A 19,541-nucleotide genomic window follows, 5' to 3' on the forward strand; every position below is an offset into this window, starting at 1 on the left:
AGGTTAAAACCTGAGCGCAGGGGCCGAGAGTTACTAATAACAAAATTATTTCTAATAAAAATAAAATTGGTGGATTCCTATTAACATCTAAATTTGAAAAAAATTACAAAGAAGGAAAGTAAAAAAAGTAAGAAAATACGAGATGATAAAATAAAAAAGCAGACATTATTGAATGATTGTGAACTATCCTAGTTACAATATCACAAGAAAATCACTTATCCTAGGATGTGAAGAAGCAATCCATAAATCGATCTCTCTTAGAAGTCTTCCATTCAAATTATCTGTTATAAAAAGAGCAAACATAAATGTTATAAAGAGCATAGTATAGAATAGTAGCTTGGAGTAGTATAGTATGTAGAAAACGTTGATTTGATCCAGGATATATTCCGGGGATGCATTTTCGTTACGGCACTTCGTTTCAAAGAGCAGCCGACAAAAGTGTCGCAGAATTCGATGTGCGACTGGCCGCAGAGCGGAGTCGCAGAGCTCTGGAGACCAGTTCGCGGGCCAGAAGTCGCAGTGCCCCAAAAATCCCGTCGATCAGGTCTCTCGATCACGTCAAAGCGGCCATTAAACAGTATGAGCAGAGGATCAAGTACAAAGGTACAAATCGTTGGAGATTTTAGCCCATACCAATCTCTACAATCTATTAATTGTACCTCTGATGGCCACCAACTACCTAGAAAAGCACTTCAGCTGTACACTGCATAAACACCGCTTTATTGTAGATTGATCAAATCAAATCTCTGTCCCAAAAACATAATCTAATGTACCTCTGATGGCCTCCAACCACCTAGCAAGGCACTTATATTCAGCTGTAAACTGGATGAACACCGCTTCTTTGTAGATCAATTAAATCAAAAAAATCTCATCTATTTCTCCCAAAAACATAATCTATTCTACACCTCTGATGGCCTCCAACCACCTAGCAAGGCACTTATATTCAGCTGTACACTGGATGAACACCGCTTCTTTGTAGATTAATTCAAATCAAATATCTATTTGTCCCAAAACTTTATCTATTGAACCTCTGATAACAACCAACCATCTAGCAAGGCACTTATATTCAGCTGTACACTGTATGAACACCGCTTCTTGTTTATTAATTCAAATCAAATATCTATTTGTCCCAAAACATAATCTATTGTACCTCTGATGGCCTCCAACCACCTAGCAAGGCACTTATATTCAGCTGTAACTGGATGAACACCGCTTCTTGTAGATTAATTCAAATCAAATCTCTATTTGTTCCAAAAACACAATCTATTTTACCTCTGATCGCAACCAACCACTTTGCAAAGGCACTACACTTAGCAATTCAGCTGTACACTGGATGAACACTGCTTCTTGTAGATTAATTCTAATCAAATCTCAATTTGTCCCAAAACATAATCACAGTGACAATGGTTATAAAAGAAAAAAATTAGCCCATACAAATCTCTACAGTCTATTGAACCTCTGATGGCAACCAACCACCTTGCAAAGGCACTACACTTAGTAATTCAGCTGTACACTGGATGAACACTGCTTCTTGTAGATTAATTCAAATCAAATCTCTATTTGTCCCAAAACATAATCACAGTGACAATGGTTATGGAAAATGTAAAATACAATAAAAAATTAAGAATGGAATACCATTAGATAGGATGAAAAACTACTGTAGTTCTAGGAGGCTAAATAGTAGACACAGAATCAAACTTAGACCAACTTTACGTCTGTGGTATAAGCTTATAACGGAAGTTTCACGACAGGACTGATTCTTTGAAAGAAATTGAGTTCTATCAGTTTAGCTTGATAATATGCCTACCGCATAAACTGTTTGAAGCATGTTTAACTTCAGATGAAATGAATGGAAAATACAGTACTGTATCCTAATTATTATTTAAATAGAAAAGCATGCTTGATTTTATTATCTGTGATCTCAACTTCATGACATAGCTTTTGAAGCTTCACGAGTAGAATATAGAAGGTGACTGGCTTGTTCATATGTGTGAAAGTTTACATTATTTGGTTTGCCAAAAATAGAATTTTCTACACTGTTCATTTATCCTTTATACCTAAATAATTAATAATATCATTAACATTTAAAAATTCCTGCATGTTTAGCATTTTTTATTCAGCACCACCAACACTACTAAAATGTTCAATACAGCACCCATATATACGGTATATATTTATCAAAAGCATGCTGCAAATGTAAATTCATTTTTAATTAACTGGTTTCAATTTTTAAGTTTCATTTAAACTACTTGAATGTTCTGCATTACTTCAGTACCAGCACACACTACTAAATTTTCAATAAAACACTCATGCCATTTTTAAAAGTAGGCCTATATGTTGTAGTAAATCCATTTTAACCCAACCGGTTCTACTATGGAATCACCTCAAATTTTCCCCAATTCTTTGTTTCAACAAGTAATTCTTCATAGAATAGTTTGTACAGAGTGAATTTCACAATAGACTAGAATAACTGTCTTATTCATACATTTGGGAGCTTTATTTGTTTGTTGAAAATTGATATAATTTTCACACTATTTATTCATTTTTTGAATAACTCTAGATATTTACTGTTTTTGGTGAGATTTAGTGATACATTTATCCATAATGAATCACTTAGAATGTTGTCTAAGAATATACATGCATATGTAATACATAAAATACATGCATGTGATTTTAAATTAAATTCCGAATATTCTTAGCCAACAATCTAGTGTTCCATTATTTTCAATAACTGTTAATATTCTATCAAATCATGATAAGGTGAAAAAGATAGGTTTTACTGTGTTAACAAAATTGTTTTCAGAAGGAAGAAGGAATTTGAAGTGTCTTCTCATTCCTTCTCCTACTGTTTACTGTTGTAAATGAAATTTGAAGACTATAAGAATGCAATTTAAATTATTTCATTCGAATAATATATCAATTGATGTTGCAGAGCACCACATTTCGCCAGAATTTCCACCAATCGCAGGCTACACAGGCCACATTCCAAGGTTACGAGGCACTGAAGCATCTCTGAGCCAGCGCTTCCATACAGCTGCCAAGCGAGGTCTCAGCTTACTACAAAAGGTAACCAATAATTTTTTTATATTTTGCGGAAAATGTGTGTTTGCCGGCTCGACGTTTAATAAACTTGTAGATATAGTATACTGATTAACAAAATATACCATCTCAATTATTATGCAATTTATCATTAAAAAATATAATTCCTCGACGAATAAAATATAATAACTCAAAGTTAGTAGACAGAGTAGTCTGTCTGCTGACGTTGATAATAACTGACCATTTCAACAAGAATGAGAACAACAAGAATGAGATATATTCTACAGAAGGCAGTCACAAGGCAGAGAATCGGCTACCCCGTTTTTCTATCTTTCTCCACTGCCATTATAACGTGGACCTCACTATATAGGGAAGTTTATTCTGCCCGCTCGAGATCGCAGTTTTCAAGTTTGAGACGAGGACGAGAGAACTTGATGCATTCAAGAGCTGGAATAACTTATATATTAACGACAACCAGAATAGAGAACAGTTGTATAACGTTTTCATTTTAACTTTTAGAGGATTTTCAATTTTGTTTGATTCAATATTCTCCTTTTGATTTTAATGTCTGTAGTTTTCTGCTCGTAAGCAGGTCCTTCTATATGGCAGCAGCCCTCCACTCTCTTCTATTCTCTGCCAGTCGCTTCGTTGCATAGTAGCTCATCCCTCCTTGATGTCGTCCAACATTTTGTATCTTCTTCTCCCTCTTCCTCTTCTTCCCTGAATGGTCCCCTCCATGGCATCCACCAACAAGCATTGCCGTCTCATCCAATGTCCCAGCCATCTCCTCTTTCTTCCCTTTATCACATCCAGCAGACTCCTTCTTTCCCCAACCCTCCTCAACACCTCCTTGTTTGTAACTTTATCCCTCCAACTGATCCCCTCCATCCCTCTCCATATCCACATTTCCAATGCCTCAAGCCTCCACTTATGCTCCTTCTCAGCGTCCAAGTTTCTGCACCATACAGTGCCACACTCCAAACATAGCACTTTATTAGCCTTTTCCTTAGTGTCTTGTCCAGTTGGCTACAAAGAATTCAAAAGATTTAATGTAATTATGTTTTTGTATACTAAGTACAATCTGATGGACTTTACATTTCTGTGGAGATGCAATTTTTGTATTTTGATTTAGTAAATTAATTTGAATTTAAATTTACAATCAAGATTTTCTTCACAGAATATATCACAAGTTATTATAGATGAATCATTCAATATGATTTTAATAAAAATTGTAATGGAGTTCACTTCCTTGTTTAGAGCTACTTGTATTATCGTAAAAATTAAAAGTTCCCTATTAAACATATCATAATATGATAATAGGAGTGTCCCACGAAAGGCGTATCAGCCGAAGACCATAGATTCTACATGGAATTTGCAACAAAAAATTTCCAGTCAAATTTCCTTATATCGACCTTAGTTTTTTGAGGTCTATCAATGTTCCGATATAATAATCAAAGTTTAAAAATGTACATTCATCGAGTTCAAAACCAAATTTCATACAGTTTGAACGCTCAGAAATAGTCCAAAACGTCAAACAAAGCAACAAATTATAAGCATATATGCATCTATCTTTTTTGACATAATAGGATGAATCTCTTTCCAATCATATCCTTACAATTAGATTTTACTGATATTTTCCTAGTTATTATTAAAAATATCGAAAAATCTATATATCTCGAAAACTAAGGTCGATATGAAAGAATTTTACTGAAAATTTTTTGTTGCAAATTCTATGTAGAATCTATGGTCATCGGTTGTTACACCTTTCATGAGACACTCTGTATTTTTATATTTGTGAAACATGTTATGGATGTTATGAGAAATAGAAAAAATATATGTTAAAAAGTAATTTTTTCATTTTTTATGACAACTGTCTATTTATGAATGTTATTGTCTATTTGCAGGAGCGAGAATCAAATAAAACAATGGATGAAGCGCAAACTGCTGTTCAAATAGCTCTGAGAAATTCGCAGCCTCGGTACTCAACTCCGATCAGATGAACACAGTTACCAATAAACTGCTTCAAATATGTATACAAAAATACTATTCTACTAAATTATTATACTGTTTTAGACAATATAATAGCCTATTGGTGTTACATCTATTTAAATGCATTTATTTTAGATAACGCTAGCGATGGAGTATTTTCACAACCGTCATAAGATTGTTTGTTTATTTTTCTAAAAAATAGATATGTGAGTGTGAAATAAGTCTATTTTTTAATTAATCCAACAGAATTTATGAATTCTAAACACACAAAAATGTAGAAAAGTGAATTCCTACTTGAAATGAATTCGAGTGAGCCTATTTTTATTGCTCTATCATTGTAGATCAAAGTAGGCCTATTTATTGAAAATTGAAATTCCTCAGATATTTTAAAAAATAACTTATACTTTGAATTAGAATAGATTTTTTGAGTATGAACACCCTTATTTTTATTTAATGGAATTGAAGAAATTCACATTTTTCTTAGAGAAGGAGTCTCTGATTTCTTTATTATTTTCCAATTTAATAATACATGAAATGCTATATGCAGCAATAAGAATGTCTATAAAATGGTTCAAATTCCTTAGAAAATGTTGTGTTATTCAACTATTATTTATAACATAGGATACTTCTAGCGAGCAAGAGAAATTCAAAAATATCAGGCTACAAAATTTTTATTCCATTCCATGTTTTGTAAATTGAAATTGATCTTTATTTGCCAAAAATCATATATCATCACAAAATAGTAACTTTCTTGGTAAAAAGGTTACTAGTATTTACATGAAAAGTAGAAATCTCTCCCTTATTTCTACTTTATTTTTAATTCAAGTTCATATTTATGAAGTTGAAAAAAGGGTAGGCCTACTTTGATTTTCAATATCTGTATATATCACAAAATAGATCTATGAATTTGAACTATACATTTATTGAAAAGGAATACTTCCAGCCTCTGAATGCTCCCCTCACTTTCTATACAATTCGTAAATTTACACTTTACATTGAAAATTATCATGTTATATGATTTGAAATCCATCCTCTTCCATTCATTTGTTGTCCTTATGGAAAATTATGTGTAAGTTTTAGATCAAGATACAACATTAGTCGATAGGATCACTATTTTCTTTTCATAAAATTAAGAAAAGGAAATGAGTGAACTGTGAACTTGATCTTGTAAATTATTTGTGAATAATGTTATTTATTTGTTAGCTTTGGTTTAAACGCAGGTATGACGAATGAATAAAGTAATCTATTTCATCAGAAAAATGTATAACACAATGGTTGGTCAAGATGATATCTTAATTCGATGGAAAACTGGCGTTAGCATTTCAAATTCACAACAACCTGTTTCCATCAAAGCTTGAAATATTTAATCCTGACTAACATGCCATGCAGTATAATATTCAATCTGTAACATCCAATCAATGTACAGTACTATATTATAGTACCGGTGCATTGTATATTGATAATATCTTACTAGCATCCAACTTGTGCTTTTTGGATAGAACATTGATTTTATTCTTGAAATATTGAATTTATAAAAGCGGCACAAAAATACGTCACCATTATTTGCATAGATTGCTTCTATTCACGAATTATATCTGTGCTTCGTTTCGAATTTATTTATATCTTTGATTAGGATATGTATAAATCATATTGTCTAATACAGAGTAGGTTAATATTTAACACTTTCTTAGTTTAAATTATTGATTATGTTGGTTTTCCATTATAAATTTGTTCAATTTTTGTTATGAATGTTTCCATTCATCTACAGTTCATTTCGATAATCAGTTTGTACAAATAAAAAGATCATTCCAATTCTAATACAAATACAATACTTGTAGAATAATTTGTAATGAAATTGATTGCTTCAATTCATCATTCCCTTTGAATTTATTCAATAATTTTTGGCAAGATGTTTTTCATATTATTTGTAGGATTCAATCCTTGTAAAAAATATTTGTAAAAATCGGGACAGATCCTGAGCTTTGAATTGTTTGTAAAATATCTCAATAAACGTTAAAAAAATATGTGCTTTACTTTGATTCTTATCTCAGTTCATTCCCAGTTCCTAAGAAAAATATATTAATAATAACTATATTTATAATCTCCCATATTTCAGTAGATCAACATCAACTTACAGGTAAGAAGCAAGCTATCTGAAGAGCCTTCATTAAAATAATATACCCAGTTTCAGTTCCACAATATGCACAGAATTTCTATCGTAAACAATATCCTATTATATTAAGCAAGCAATTTCTGCATTTATATATCTGGTTATTTATGTTTAACGAATCTCGAAAACGGCTCTAACGATTTTCACGAAATTTGGAACATAGTAGGTTTATGATATAAAGATTCGATTGCACTAGGTCTCATTTTTGAGGAAACTCGCTGAACGACATTAAAAGGATCATTCATCCTTGGCTGAAACAGCTGTGGATAGTAAAAAAGTGATTGAGCGAGTGAGTATGTGAAAAATCAAAATATCGCATCACCGAAATTCATAAGATGACGTATAGCCAGCTGTGAAATATGAACACGATCATTTTAGAGAATTGTGTTCTGTTTATCAATAATAAAAATAACGAGCGAGGCTCGGTGCCCGATATTATCTTTAAAAACAATATAAATTATATAATATAATTTTTATTATTTAATATTAAAACAATATATATTTTATCTATATATATTTATATCGTAAACAATATACTCTTGTCAGTAAACTTCAGTTAGAGTTATTAGGCTGATTGAAATTCGAACTGGGGAAGAAATAATCAGAATATACATTTCCATCAAATTACATTCGAGAAATTATCAAGTTATTTTGTCAATGTGCGATATGTAATTTCAAAAAACACAATATATAATAGCAAAACAAAGTTTGCTTAGCCAAGACAGTTCTCAAAATCATTTGAAAATTAGACCCCACATCTTTCTTCAAATACCTGTGAGGCACCCGGGCTGGGAAACACAATAACTTCACAAGTAATTGGTAAAATAAAATTTCATTTTTATTTCCAGAAACAAATCACAAAATGATTTATTTCAGTGATTATGCACAAAAGACTGGTCAAAGATAGATTGCAAAATGACTATTTTTTCAACGATGGTGATTTTTTAAACAGAGAAACAAACAATGATGGTAAAATATGAACAACGGAATTTCGACAGGTGCTATTTAAACTGAGACTGGTTAGTTGCTAATTTCACCGCGAGATGTCGCACTTGGCGTCCAGGTAGCGTTCGTTGACGTCATCCCAGTTGACGATGTCGAAGATTGCCTTGGTGTAGTCGGCCCTCACGTTCAGGTACTGCAGGTAGTAGGCATGCTCCCACACGTCGATGCCAAACAGCGGGTGGAGACCTGAAACAGTTGAACAAATTCAATTAGGAAACGAGTGAAGACCTCAAACAGCTGAACAAATTCAACTAGAAAACGAGTGAAGCTGAGGGTAACAATCTCTCTGAAGTTTAGTTTAGTTTAATTTTCGTCATATACACTACAAAATCAAGCAAAGCTTGGTAGTATATGAGACGTCAAGAATATTGAGTACAGTACTCAAAAAAAGTAACTGACCGAGCGAAGTGAGGTCTAAGATTCAAGTCGACGGTTTGGCATTTCTCCTTATGTTAAAATGTTTATATGTTTGAATGTTTAAGCAAATGCTTCAAAAAAGGTGAGTCTAGTCTAGAAAAGCTTATCACCTTTTGCTCATAGTAAAATGGCTCAACTAGTTCGTATGAGGAAGGGGAACTATACCAGATACGATCACAACCAATAGTTGAGAACTATAAAACTCTTTTTAGATTCAACGATGATATATATCACCATTATTCCTACAAAAGGATAAATACAAAAGATAGCTACCTGATATAAAGATAGCCATCACAAAATAGGAAATAGGCATTTAAGAAGATGAGAGTGTAGACGATTATAAGAAGCTATTGATATTATAAGAATATGCTGAAGATTATTGACCGAGCGAAGTGAGGTCTAAGATTCAAGTCGACGGTTTGGCATTTTTCTTAATGTTTAAATGTTTATATGTTGCGCATTTACGGCGAAACGCGGTAATAGATTTTCATGAAATTTGACAGGTATGTTCCTTTTTTGATTGCGCGTCGACGTATATACAAGGTTTTTGGAAATTTTGCATTTCAAGGATATATAAAAGGAAAAAGGAACCTCCTTCATACGCCAATATTAGAGTAAAAATCAGACTATAGAATTATTCATCATAAATCAGCTGACAAGTGATTACACAGATGTGTGGAGAAGCCAGTCTATTACTGTATTTCCATAAGGTCTATAGTTTCAATCAGGTACTTGTGGATGAGAATACTGCGTGAGGTCTACTGTTCACAGAACTACTAGTTATAAAAGAGAAGAAAATCAGAACAAACAAAGGAGTTAATAATAATATCGAGTGACCTGGCTGGCTCAGGTCTGGTGTCAGAGTTTTCAGGTAGCAACTGATCAATTTCAGGGCCTCTGACATGACCTAACGACTGCCTTTCAGGACCGACGGCTTAACGTGTCCATCCGAAACACGGGAGTGGCCCGAGATAAATATCTTGCCCGGACCGGGATTCGAACCCGGGCCTCTGAATCATAAAGCCAGCATCTGATCCACTCGACTAAGAGGAGATAAAAATATGCTTGCGAAAAAAATGCTCACATGCGCCAAAAGTTAGAGCTTTTCTCTAAACTGTACGGAGATGCATCAATCAATTGAGGGGGTCAGAATACAAGGGGTCCAAGTGACATTTTTCATTTTTTTGAGTTAGCTACAGTAATCGATAGCTGAAAGTGGTAAAAAATCTAGTATACAAGAGGTATAAGCGTAAGTCTAATCAGTGCTGACATCTGGTGTGAAATTTTTAAACTACATTTTCAAACAGCTGTTCATTTGATTAAACAAGGGGTCCAAGTGACTTGGATGCCTGTTTACAGGACAACGGTTGCTCGTATCCATCAAATTAAATTAACCTTGATTAAGCCATGTCACCAAGCTAAAGATACCTCAAGAATCAATAAGCGAATCAGATAATATTGCAATGAGGACATTAAACATTGTTCAATTGCTGGTAAATTTGATAGATTTATGTGTAGCTAGACAATAGAGTTTTGTTCGGTAAACGAGGGGTACAAGTGATACTTCTTATCATTTTTGGCTGATAATTGAGAAAGTAGAGCAATTTGAGACATGAAACTGTACGTTTGATTTGGTAAAAGTATACGAATAGTTATAGGAATAGGTGAATATCATTTATATATATTCTATATTCATGTCATGAATGAAGAATTAATTAATGTAAGTAAACTTTAGGCTCAATTTTCTCGAAACTAACGATATGTCACTTGGACCCCTTGTATTATAACCCCTTCAATTTAGCTTTTATTGCATTCTTAAACCTTTCTGAGCTCTCAATACATTTTATTTCAGTAGGAAGAAAGTTATAAGCTCTTAGTCCGCTCTGAAGGAATGCTGAATTGAAAGAGCTTTATGCAGAGCCCCAATTATCGGCCCACATAAAATTGATGCGCCTCCGATGGGCAGGGCATGTGCAAAGAATGCCTGAAACACGAGTGCCAAGGAAAGTGTTAGTTGGTCAGCCTGGAGGAAGACGACCTGTAGGGAGACCAAGGGAGCGATGGGAGGATAGAGTGCAAAAGGATGCTAATGAAATGTTACAATTGAGGGGATGGAAGAGAGCGGCGTTAGATAGAGATGGATGGAGGCGTATTTTGGTTGAGGCCAGAGCCCGATTTGGGCTGTAGCGCCATTGGAGAGAGAGTCCGCTCTGAAGGAGAGAAACTAATTTTGTCTTATGATGCACAGAACAAATTCAATTAGAAAACGAGTGAAGCTGAGTGTGAAAATCTCTCTGAGAGGAGAACTACTTTTGTCCCATGATGCACTCAACATATTTCGGGAGGGTCTCATATATCCAGTCATATGGGCTTGCATGAATAGATTGGGAGAGTTTCAGTTTGTCAAGATTTCAGTACATCAAGTTTTTTTATGTACATTAGTTTTTTCATGTGCTGAAATCTTGAAAAACTGAAACTCTCTCAATCTATTCATGCAAGCCCATATGACTGGATATATGAGACCCTCCCGAAATATGTTGAGTGCATCATGGGACAAAAGTAGTTTTTCCTCTCAGAGAGATTTTCACCCTCAGCTTCACTCGTTTTCTAATATTGAATTTGTTCTGTGCATCATAAGACAAAATTAGTTTTTCTATTTCAACCATTCCTTGGAATACTGAAACAAAAATGTGAAGTTGGACCTCTCAGTTATACAAGTCACATGGTATCAAGCAATCGTTGCTGGCTGATACACAGTCAGTGCACACTAGTTAAGGTGCATTTTCGTTTGTGCGTGAAATTCCACAGTCGACGACGACAAGCATTGTTGACATTTTGAATGAAAAAGACTAAGAAATTGTCAAAAAACCACTGATTTATTGATAATTGACAATGATCAGAGATTGACAATGGTGTAATAACCGAAACCGGTCTTTCTAATTATCAATAAATCAGTGGTTTTTTGACATTTCTTAGTCTTTTTCATTCAATATGAATAATTACCACAATATCAACTTCTCAACTACACAAAAAAGATTGTTGACATTCATATTGTCCAAATTTCAAGTGTGCTAAAACAGCTGATCAAATAACTTTTCATTATTTCTGTTCTTTATTCAAGAATCAAAACATTTCTAATAATATCAACATATTGCCATTTACAATTATTTTAAAGTATAGACTAAATCTCCCCCATTGAACCATAATTGAACATGAAGGTGCGTACAGATTTACTAATTTAGTAATTTACTAATTTAGTACGCGCCGCGAACATGAGCAATTCACTTTTAATCAGCTGACTATATCTGTATTTTTACAGAAACGGTAAGATACAGATATAAAAAGCTTGGCATCAGCTGATTAAAAGTGAATTGCTCATGTTCGCGGCGCGTATATCTGTACGTACCTTTATATTTTAGGTTATTAAGACAAATTGAAATCTACCCAATCTGAGACCCTGTTGTGGTCGACGACGGCATTTACGCACAAACGGAAACCTAGCTTTAGGGGTAAGTGATAATGAGCTAGAGAGAAGTTAGTTAAAAGTTAGGTTACTGCTTTTAAATTGCAATATGCTGGTATTATTTGATAATTTATGAATTAAATTTATGATACTGTATCCACTGGACTTTCTGTCCTATGTACCGTGACGTGTCGTCCCGGAATGTGAGTGTAGCGCTGTTATCAGGTCTGGCTGTAACTGTCTACTAACGTTGATGGAAAGATACATTTTCAAGATGTTCGATGTTTTTGAACGGGTAGTATTATTGTCCCCTAAACAGCTGATTTATGATGAATAATTCTAGTCTGATCTTTACTGGAGCTGATTCTTGGTCACTGAAATCTTGATGGAATGGATGTCACCCGACTTGATACCAAATTAATACTTCAGCTTTGTACGCTGATAAAGTGTAAGTTCCCGAGTGGGCACCTATTGAAAATTCAACCTGTAACCTTACCTGTAATCGTACGCATAATAAAGTGTTTCCTAGTAAACTTCAACTTCCCTATTGAAGATTCAACCTGTAACTCTAACCTTCCCCTAACCTATCCTTCAACCTTCAAATAACTCCTCCCTAACACATACTCACTAATCCTTAACTAGTATGCAACGGTGTAGCTGCTGACTGTATATCAGCATAGAAAAAAGATAGCATAAGAAGATATCCCATGGTATAGGGCGTTCATGTTCCAATCTTCAATGTTAACTGAAGCCGATAGTCCTAGTATTCCTTTTTCGTGAAGCTATGTGACGCTGGTAATCTCTCACACTGTGCCGTTCTTAAGGTGCGTACAGATATACGCGCCGCGACATGAGCAATTCACTTTCAATCAGCTGATGCCAAGCTTTTATATCTGTATCTTACCGGTTCTGTAAAATACAGCTGATTAAAAGTGAATTGCTCATGTTCGCGCGGCGTATATCTGTACGCACCTCAACACTTTCACCCAGCCAAAACAGTAATAAAAAACAGAAGTCTACAGTGATCGGCTTCAGTTAACAAAAATCGGATTAACATTTGGAACATAAATGACCTATACCATGGGATATCTTCTTATACTATCTTTTCTTTATGACATCAGCCAGCAACGAAAAATTTATGACTTGAATCTTGACGAACTGAATGGCTCAACTTACTGTTTTCTCGTTACTATTTTTTTTCTTCTTTCTTCTCAGAATGACTTCTGTATAATCATAGAGTATTTTTATTTAATTTCATTTTCATATTTTCATTTTATTATTTGCTGTGTGTTATTTTTTCTGCTATCTAAAATGTTGTTTAATTTTCTGTAATGTTATTTTTCAGAGAGACTTTTGTAAGACTTTCATTTTTTTCAATATTTGTATATAGTATTGCATTTTCAATTGTTTTTACTTGCATTATGTGTTAAGAGAGCAAATATGGGATATTATCCTTGGCTTTCATATGTATCTCAAATAAATAAATAAATACTTCCCATGCTTTTGAGTATTTTGAGAAAAATGTTCAACTCTTGACGAACCGAGAACGATGAATTCTTACTCATCATTATATAATATATCTTGGTTAGGATTAGGATATGTGAAGTAATTTACAAAACTCCAACAAGTCTCAACCGCTCTTCTATTTCACTAATTATCATAAACTCATCAGAAATATCGGTGAATACCTTTGGTTGCAAGCAGGGTCCTGGTTGGGTGTGGTGGGCAATCTCGAGACAGCCAGTGGCCTTGTTGTAGCCTAGCCACGCCACCCCGATCCTTGCACGCCATTGGCTGCCGTCGCCAACTCTTCTGCATGTCAGCCACCGATCCAAACGACTGCACCACCAGGTCACACAGCTCACCTACGCAAAAACACATCAAAACAAATAATCACCATCACAATTTTTTATTTATTTATTTATTCATCATTACAATCCAACATAAGGACAAAGAAACAGACTACGTCCAAAACTTCTTTCATCCCAATTTTATAAAATAAATTGTCCAAATAAGGTTATGTGCGACTTTTCAATTCTTCACTAACTTCCAATTGAAACATATTATTATAAGTCAAATAAATATTTCTTGGCATAGGACTCTTCAGTCCACATTATATAATGGCAGTAGAGGAAGATAGGAGACAGCTTTGCCGTTCTCTCCCTGCCACTGCCTTTCGATAGAGGATAACTGATACGGTATATCTCATTTAATATTAACTGTTCATTCTTGTTCAATATAATCAATCATATTTTATTCGGCAAGTAGTGTTTGATATCTAAATGCAAAAGTTAGTGTTGTTTATTTTGAACAATTCGTCTGTTTTGATACTGTTTGACTACTATGATAAATAAATAATACACAACTCACTTTTCTTTTTCGTTTATCTTTCTATTCTAATGCTCACAGCTCATATTAGATTGTTATTGCATCAAAAAATAGATTAACATTCATGCAATCAAATGCTTAATACCAATCTAGTCAATAGTTATTACCGTGGTGCATAGATATTAAAAATCAAAGTATAATTTTAAACATTTATCTTTATTTTCCACACCATGTTTCAACTTAAAAGTCTTTTACAAGTTGTTTTACACGGAAATGACTTAATGGTAGATACATGAGAAAAATGTAAATATATGATGTTGAAAAGGATACTTTAGCCTATTTTCAATTTTTATGCGAATACAAGAAGCCCTAAACAAGAAAAAGAACATTATTAGTGCATGTATAAAGTATCAAGTAAGTAAGTATCAATTAGTATCATGTAGCAACTAGAGTAAAGCTTTTATTGAATGAAAAAGACCAAGAAATTGTCAAAAACCACAGATTTATTGATACTTAGACCGTTTGCGGTTTTACACCATTGTCAATCTCTGATAAACTAAAACTAAATACAAGAGCAGGAGAATTTATACTAGTAGGTGAGTACTGCTATGGTCAAGGGCATGAACGCCTGCCATTGGCCCAGCTAGACAGTCTCCTCCCACTCAACGGTGTGACAAAATGGCGGCTTAGCAACAGAATCGCCATGATAACAAAAATTGTTCATGCCCTGGCCAATAGCAGTACTCACCTACTAGTATAAATTCTGCTGCTCTTGTATTTAGTTTAGTTATCAGAGATTGACAATGGTGTAATAACCGAAACCGGTCTTTCTAAGTATCAATAAATCTGTGGTTTTTGACAATTTCTCAGTCTTTTTCATTCAATATGAATAATTACCACAATATCAATTCTCACTACACAAAAAGTAAAGCTTTTACTTTCTGTGAAAAATTCAAGACAATTTCCCTGATAGGAAAAAGGACTATACAACCTTCAGATAAGCCATTCTTCCTCCACTCTACGATAATAACAATCTTATAATTTATAGATGAATATTACCTTGCAATTGCTGGCGTTGGGCTGAGAGATTTTTCCAGAAAATGAGTGGTTAATATGTCCGCCGCCATTGAATCTCAGACCTGGTTCAGTGCAATTATTGTACTCACATCATCTGTAAAAAATAACATTACTAATGAGTAAAGTTTATTACAACGGTTCCTAATAAATAGAAAATACCAGTGAGAGATAATGAGATCATAATGATTACATAATAATGGTATTTTCAACACCTTAGAGCCATTTAGAGATGAACAATTATTCAATAATTAATATTTCTTAAACTGGTTGATTCTTTATTAAAATGAAACCGTGACTTCTATTTTTCAGTTCTATTATTATTATAATCATTCTATATTTCCCTATTTTCATCACAAAAACATAATTATCAATCATAGTGGTTAGGCTACATCATAGAGGAAATATAGATAAGTAAATACCTCATGATGTACGTAGTTTATGTTCCAAATTTCAACCTGATTACAGTCAATTACTGTCTTTTATTATTGTTTTGGCCGGGTGAGACTCAAGGCTCGACTCTAGTCGAGAGCATGTGTTTTCAAATGGTGACTTCGCGGAGACTAGAATCGACTGGTCTGAGTGTCACCATTTGGAAACACATGCTCTCGACTAGGTCGAGTCTCTTCTCGACTTGGAGTCGCGTAAGTGTGAGTTGAGCCTTGATGAAACGACGCAGTATGAGAGATTACCAGCGTCACATAGCTTCACCAAAAATAATTACCAGGACTATCGGCTTGGGTTGACATTGAAAATTTGGAACTTAAACGCCCTACACCATGAGAGATTTTTATGCTATATTTATCTATGGCTACATATGTTTTTGCAAGTCTGATGGACAACAACTGAGTCCTAGGCTTCAGTATATAAATTCGTATACATTTCGTTGGTGGGCGTCCCTTACGAGAAAGGGCCCAACTAGCATCAACATATAATAAAGCCGACAATGGGCCTCGCGACTGTTATACATATGAGAATGAGGATAATATTTAAGACATAATAGTAAGGATGAATGGGCTAACAGCTTCTTGTAATTTGTGATATTATTCCATGAAAATCAAAATCAAAATTCAAACAAAACAAAATACTCAATTATTATTATCCTGGTGTACTGCTAAAGCTAACCTTACTTCAACTTAACTGCAATTATCCAGGCTAAAATATGCAGTGCTACTATCACTACAGTCTTCTGACATATCTCAGCTTTCAAAAATTTCTTAAATTATGATAGTTTAATACCCTTGGTTCTGCTTGTGATTTTGATATATCACCGTCAAGGCAAAACACGAGACTTGACCAATCAGATAAGAAATGCGGCGCGACTTCTGAGTGACCACTTCCCAAAACGATATTTTGTGGATAACTTGTCGGATAAGTCTTAAAGCTGTCAGCTGTAAGGTGGGCACACACCAGTTAGTCAAGACAAGACTAGTCACGATTAGACACAATACTTCAACATAGTAGCTTATGAAACAACACACACCGATTAGTCATTGCAATTAGACATGTCTTCATAAGCAACTATGTGAAGTATTGTGACTGAACGTGTCTTGTCTTTTCTTGACTAACTGGTGTGTGCCTAGCCTAAAGCTGATTAGTATAGCTGTCTATATCACGGAGTGATCCGTGGTCTAGTGGATAGAGTGCCTGCGTAGCAGCATAGAGATCCCGGGTTCAAACCCTCTCAATACCAAAAGTTTTTTAACCAGATCACTCCCGTGTTATCGGATGGGCACGTTATCTGTCGTCCCGGCTGATGTATGACAGTCGTAAGGCCCATGACGACTTAAATATATATTCAGGCGGTGGGACCTTCCCGCAAGGAACTCCCCACCAAAAAAGCCAAACGAATTTACTTTTTACTTTATAGCTGTAAAGTCAGCATCTGATTAGGCTACATTGGTTTGCTATACTAGTCTATCATTGGGCAAAGCAATATCCAATATCATAATCAAAGACCAGGGTTCCCCGGGTAGATCGTGACAAAATTTAAAAACTCAATTTACTTAAATGGCGGCATCACAGACCAGCAAAGTCATCATCAAAAAAATCTTCTAAACAGTAGAAGCTCCTCCCAATGAGCCACCATGTCTAGGGTGTTCCTGAATGCAGCAGGTGAGAGCACTCTCACTGAGTGTGGCAGGCAGTTAAACATCCTGATTGCCAGCACTGGAAAACAATCCTTGACCCTAGACAAACGACGGTGTGGCACAACCAAGTGGTTCATTCCTCGAATGTCATAAGTGTGCACTTCCTCTCTTCTTGAAAACGTAGACAGGTGTTTTTGACCTGAAGTAGTGACACTAACCTGTTCACACAGCATACAGCATGTAGAGGTGCGTACAGATTTACGCGCCGCGAACATGAGCAATTCACTTTTAATCAGCTGATGCCAAGCTTTTTATATCTATATTATACGTTTCTGTAAAAATACAGATATAGTCAGCTGATTAAAAGTGAATTGCTCATGTTCGCGGCGCGTATATCTGTACGCACCTTAACACAGCTCTATACTTGTTAGCTCCACCGGTTGCAGAATTGTTTTCAGACTATGGAAAAAATGACCAACTACCAAAATATTCAATCTCAATTACAAAAATGTAGTATTAAATCTACTCTGGAAGACGGTGAAAATACGAGGGTGAATCAAATGAAAACCTTAAAAATGTTGTAAAGTTCCGAGAAGTTGTAGGATTGATCCGGTAGTTGGCAGGGATGTTTGTTGAAGCTTATTACAATGACTACAAGGTTTATTAGTGACCTTGCTACACACAATTAGCAGTGACTTCAGTTACAATATGGCCGCCCCATTATCAATATGCACCGCGTTAGATCAGCGATCAGTCATTCGTTTCTTGAACAGTGAGGGTGTCAAACCAATGGAAATTCATCGCAGGATGACAGTACAGTATGGTGATTCATGTTTGTCCAGAAACAAACATTACCATCAACCAGGAACAAAAAAATGAATGGCGCCATAGCCATATCGCTAAAATCAAAAAAAATCCGAATTCAGCGATCAGAAGGAAAACTCTTGTCTGACTCCTCTGCGATGTAAACTGAGTAATTTTGTAGCATTACATTAACAGGGAAATGACAGCAAACATGAATTCTTATTCAAATCTCTTAAAAAATCAACTTCGGCCAGCAATGAGGAGTGAACGGTGAGGACTTCTCACTTCAGGTGTGTTGTTACAGCATGACAACGCCCGACCACATACAGCTCGTCTCTCGGTTCAAACTATCCAGCATATAAAATTTGAATGCCTTATGCCCGGTTGCAGAGTCGCTACATAAAGTCAGCCATAGTTAACAGAGCCATAAGTTAACAACTCGCACATAAATAGATGTTCGTTGCAGAGTCGTTTGCCAGACCCCTGTAGCTATGGCTCTGATAAGCCACACATAAGTCACACTGCTGCTCATACCCTTTTGGCGTGGTATGCTTCTATCCAACTACTGCATTGGCAACGGGGAGAGAATCCCTGTGAACAGGTCTTCCAAACCTCCAGTCGATGACGTGACAACATGGCGCTTGTTTATCACAAACACTGCTGTCTGCTTATTGTGTTGTTTATGCTTGGAGGTTACGAATCAAGATCGTAAACTGCAGACTAATTTGTAATTATTTCCAGTTTGATTTTTTGATAGCTGAATGAATGGATTAAGTAAAATAAAATTAAAAGTAGAAGTAAAATAAGTATCTGGTTTATTTATTATTGTATATTAATAAAAAAATTTTTTGACCAGAATTATTCCATTAACTTCTGGCATTTTTATATATCTTGGAAGCAAAGCAGCCAGTTTACAAGATATATTTCTAATGACTCTGCATACGGTGCTTATCATTAAAATCAATAATAATTGATTATTTAAAATTTATAAATATACGATTTATTAAAAATTGTATTAAATCTTCGTTCAAGCTACTCGAATAGTCAATGATATTTTATTCAGTTTATTTACAGTTTCAAATAGTTAACGTTATTATAATGTATGTTTTCGGACCATTTTCGTCTGTCTTTTTAAAACATGCAACAAGTCAAAATAACCTTA

At 34.7% G+C, this 19,541-nt stretch overlaps 2 protein-coding genes across 2 annotated transcripts; one reads left to right on the top strand and one right to left on the bottom strand.

Annotated features, from left to right (window-relative positions):
- The first annotated feature begins 352 nt into the window (after positions 1–352).
- On the top strand, positions 353–6,276 carry LOC120356138. Its single transcript, XM_039444986.1, has 3 exons — positions 353–603; positions 2,933–3,066; positions 4,944–6,276. The coding sequence occupies exons 1-3, from the start codon at positions 393–395 to the stop codon at positions 5,037–5,039; spliced, it is 441 nt and encodes a 146-aa protein (XP_039300920.1). The 5' UTR covers positions 353–392; the 3' UTR covers positions 5,040–6,276.
- A 1,851-nt stretch (positions 6,277–8,127) lies between these two features.
- Positions 8,128–15,582, bottom strand: LOC120356137 (superoxide dismutase [Mn], mitochondrial-like; the record flags this gene model as incomplete). The annotated part of the gene is given in 8 exon segments (XM_039444985.1): positions 8,128–8,389; positions 13,772–13,807; positions 13,810–13,851; positions 13,854–13,895; positions 13,898–13,948; positions 15,471–15,515; positions 15,518–15,556; positions 15,559–15,582. Coding segments are annotated over 8 exon segments (437 nt in total), but the record flags the coding sequence as incomplete, so codon positions are not given.
- Positions 15,583–19,541: the final 3,959 nt, after the last annotated feature.

Source organism: Nilaparvata lugens, unplaced genomic scaffold (assembly GCF_014356525.2).
Source record: "Nilaparvata lugens isolate BPH unplaced genomic scaffold, ASM1435652v1 scaffold5933, whole genome shotgun sequence".
Lineage (NCBI taxonomy): Eukaryota > Metazoa > Arthropoda > Insecta > Hemiptera > Delphacidae > Nilaparvata > Nilaparvata lugens.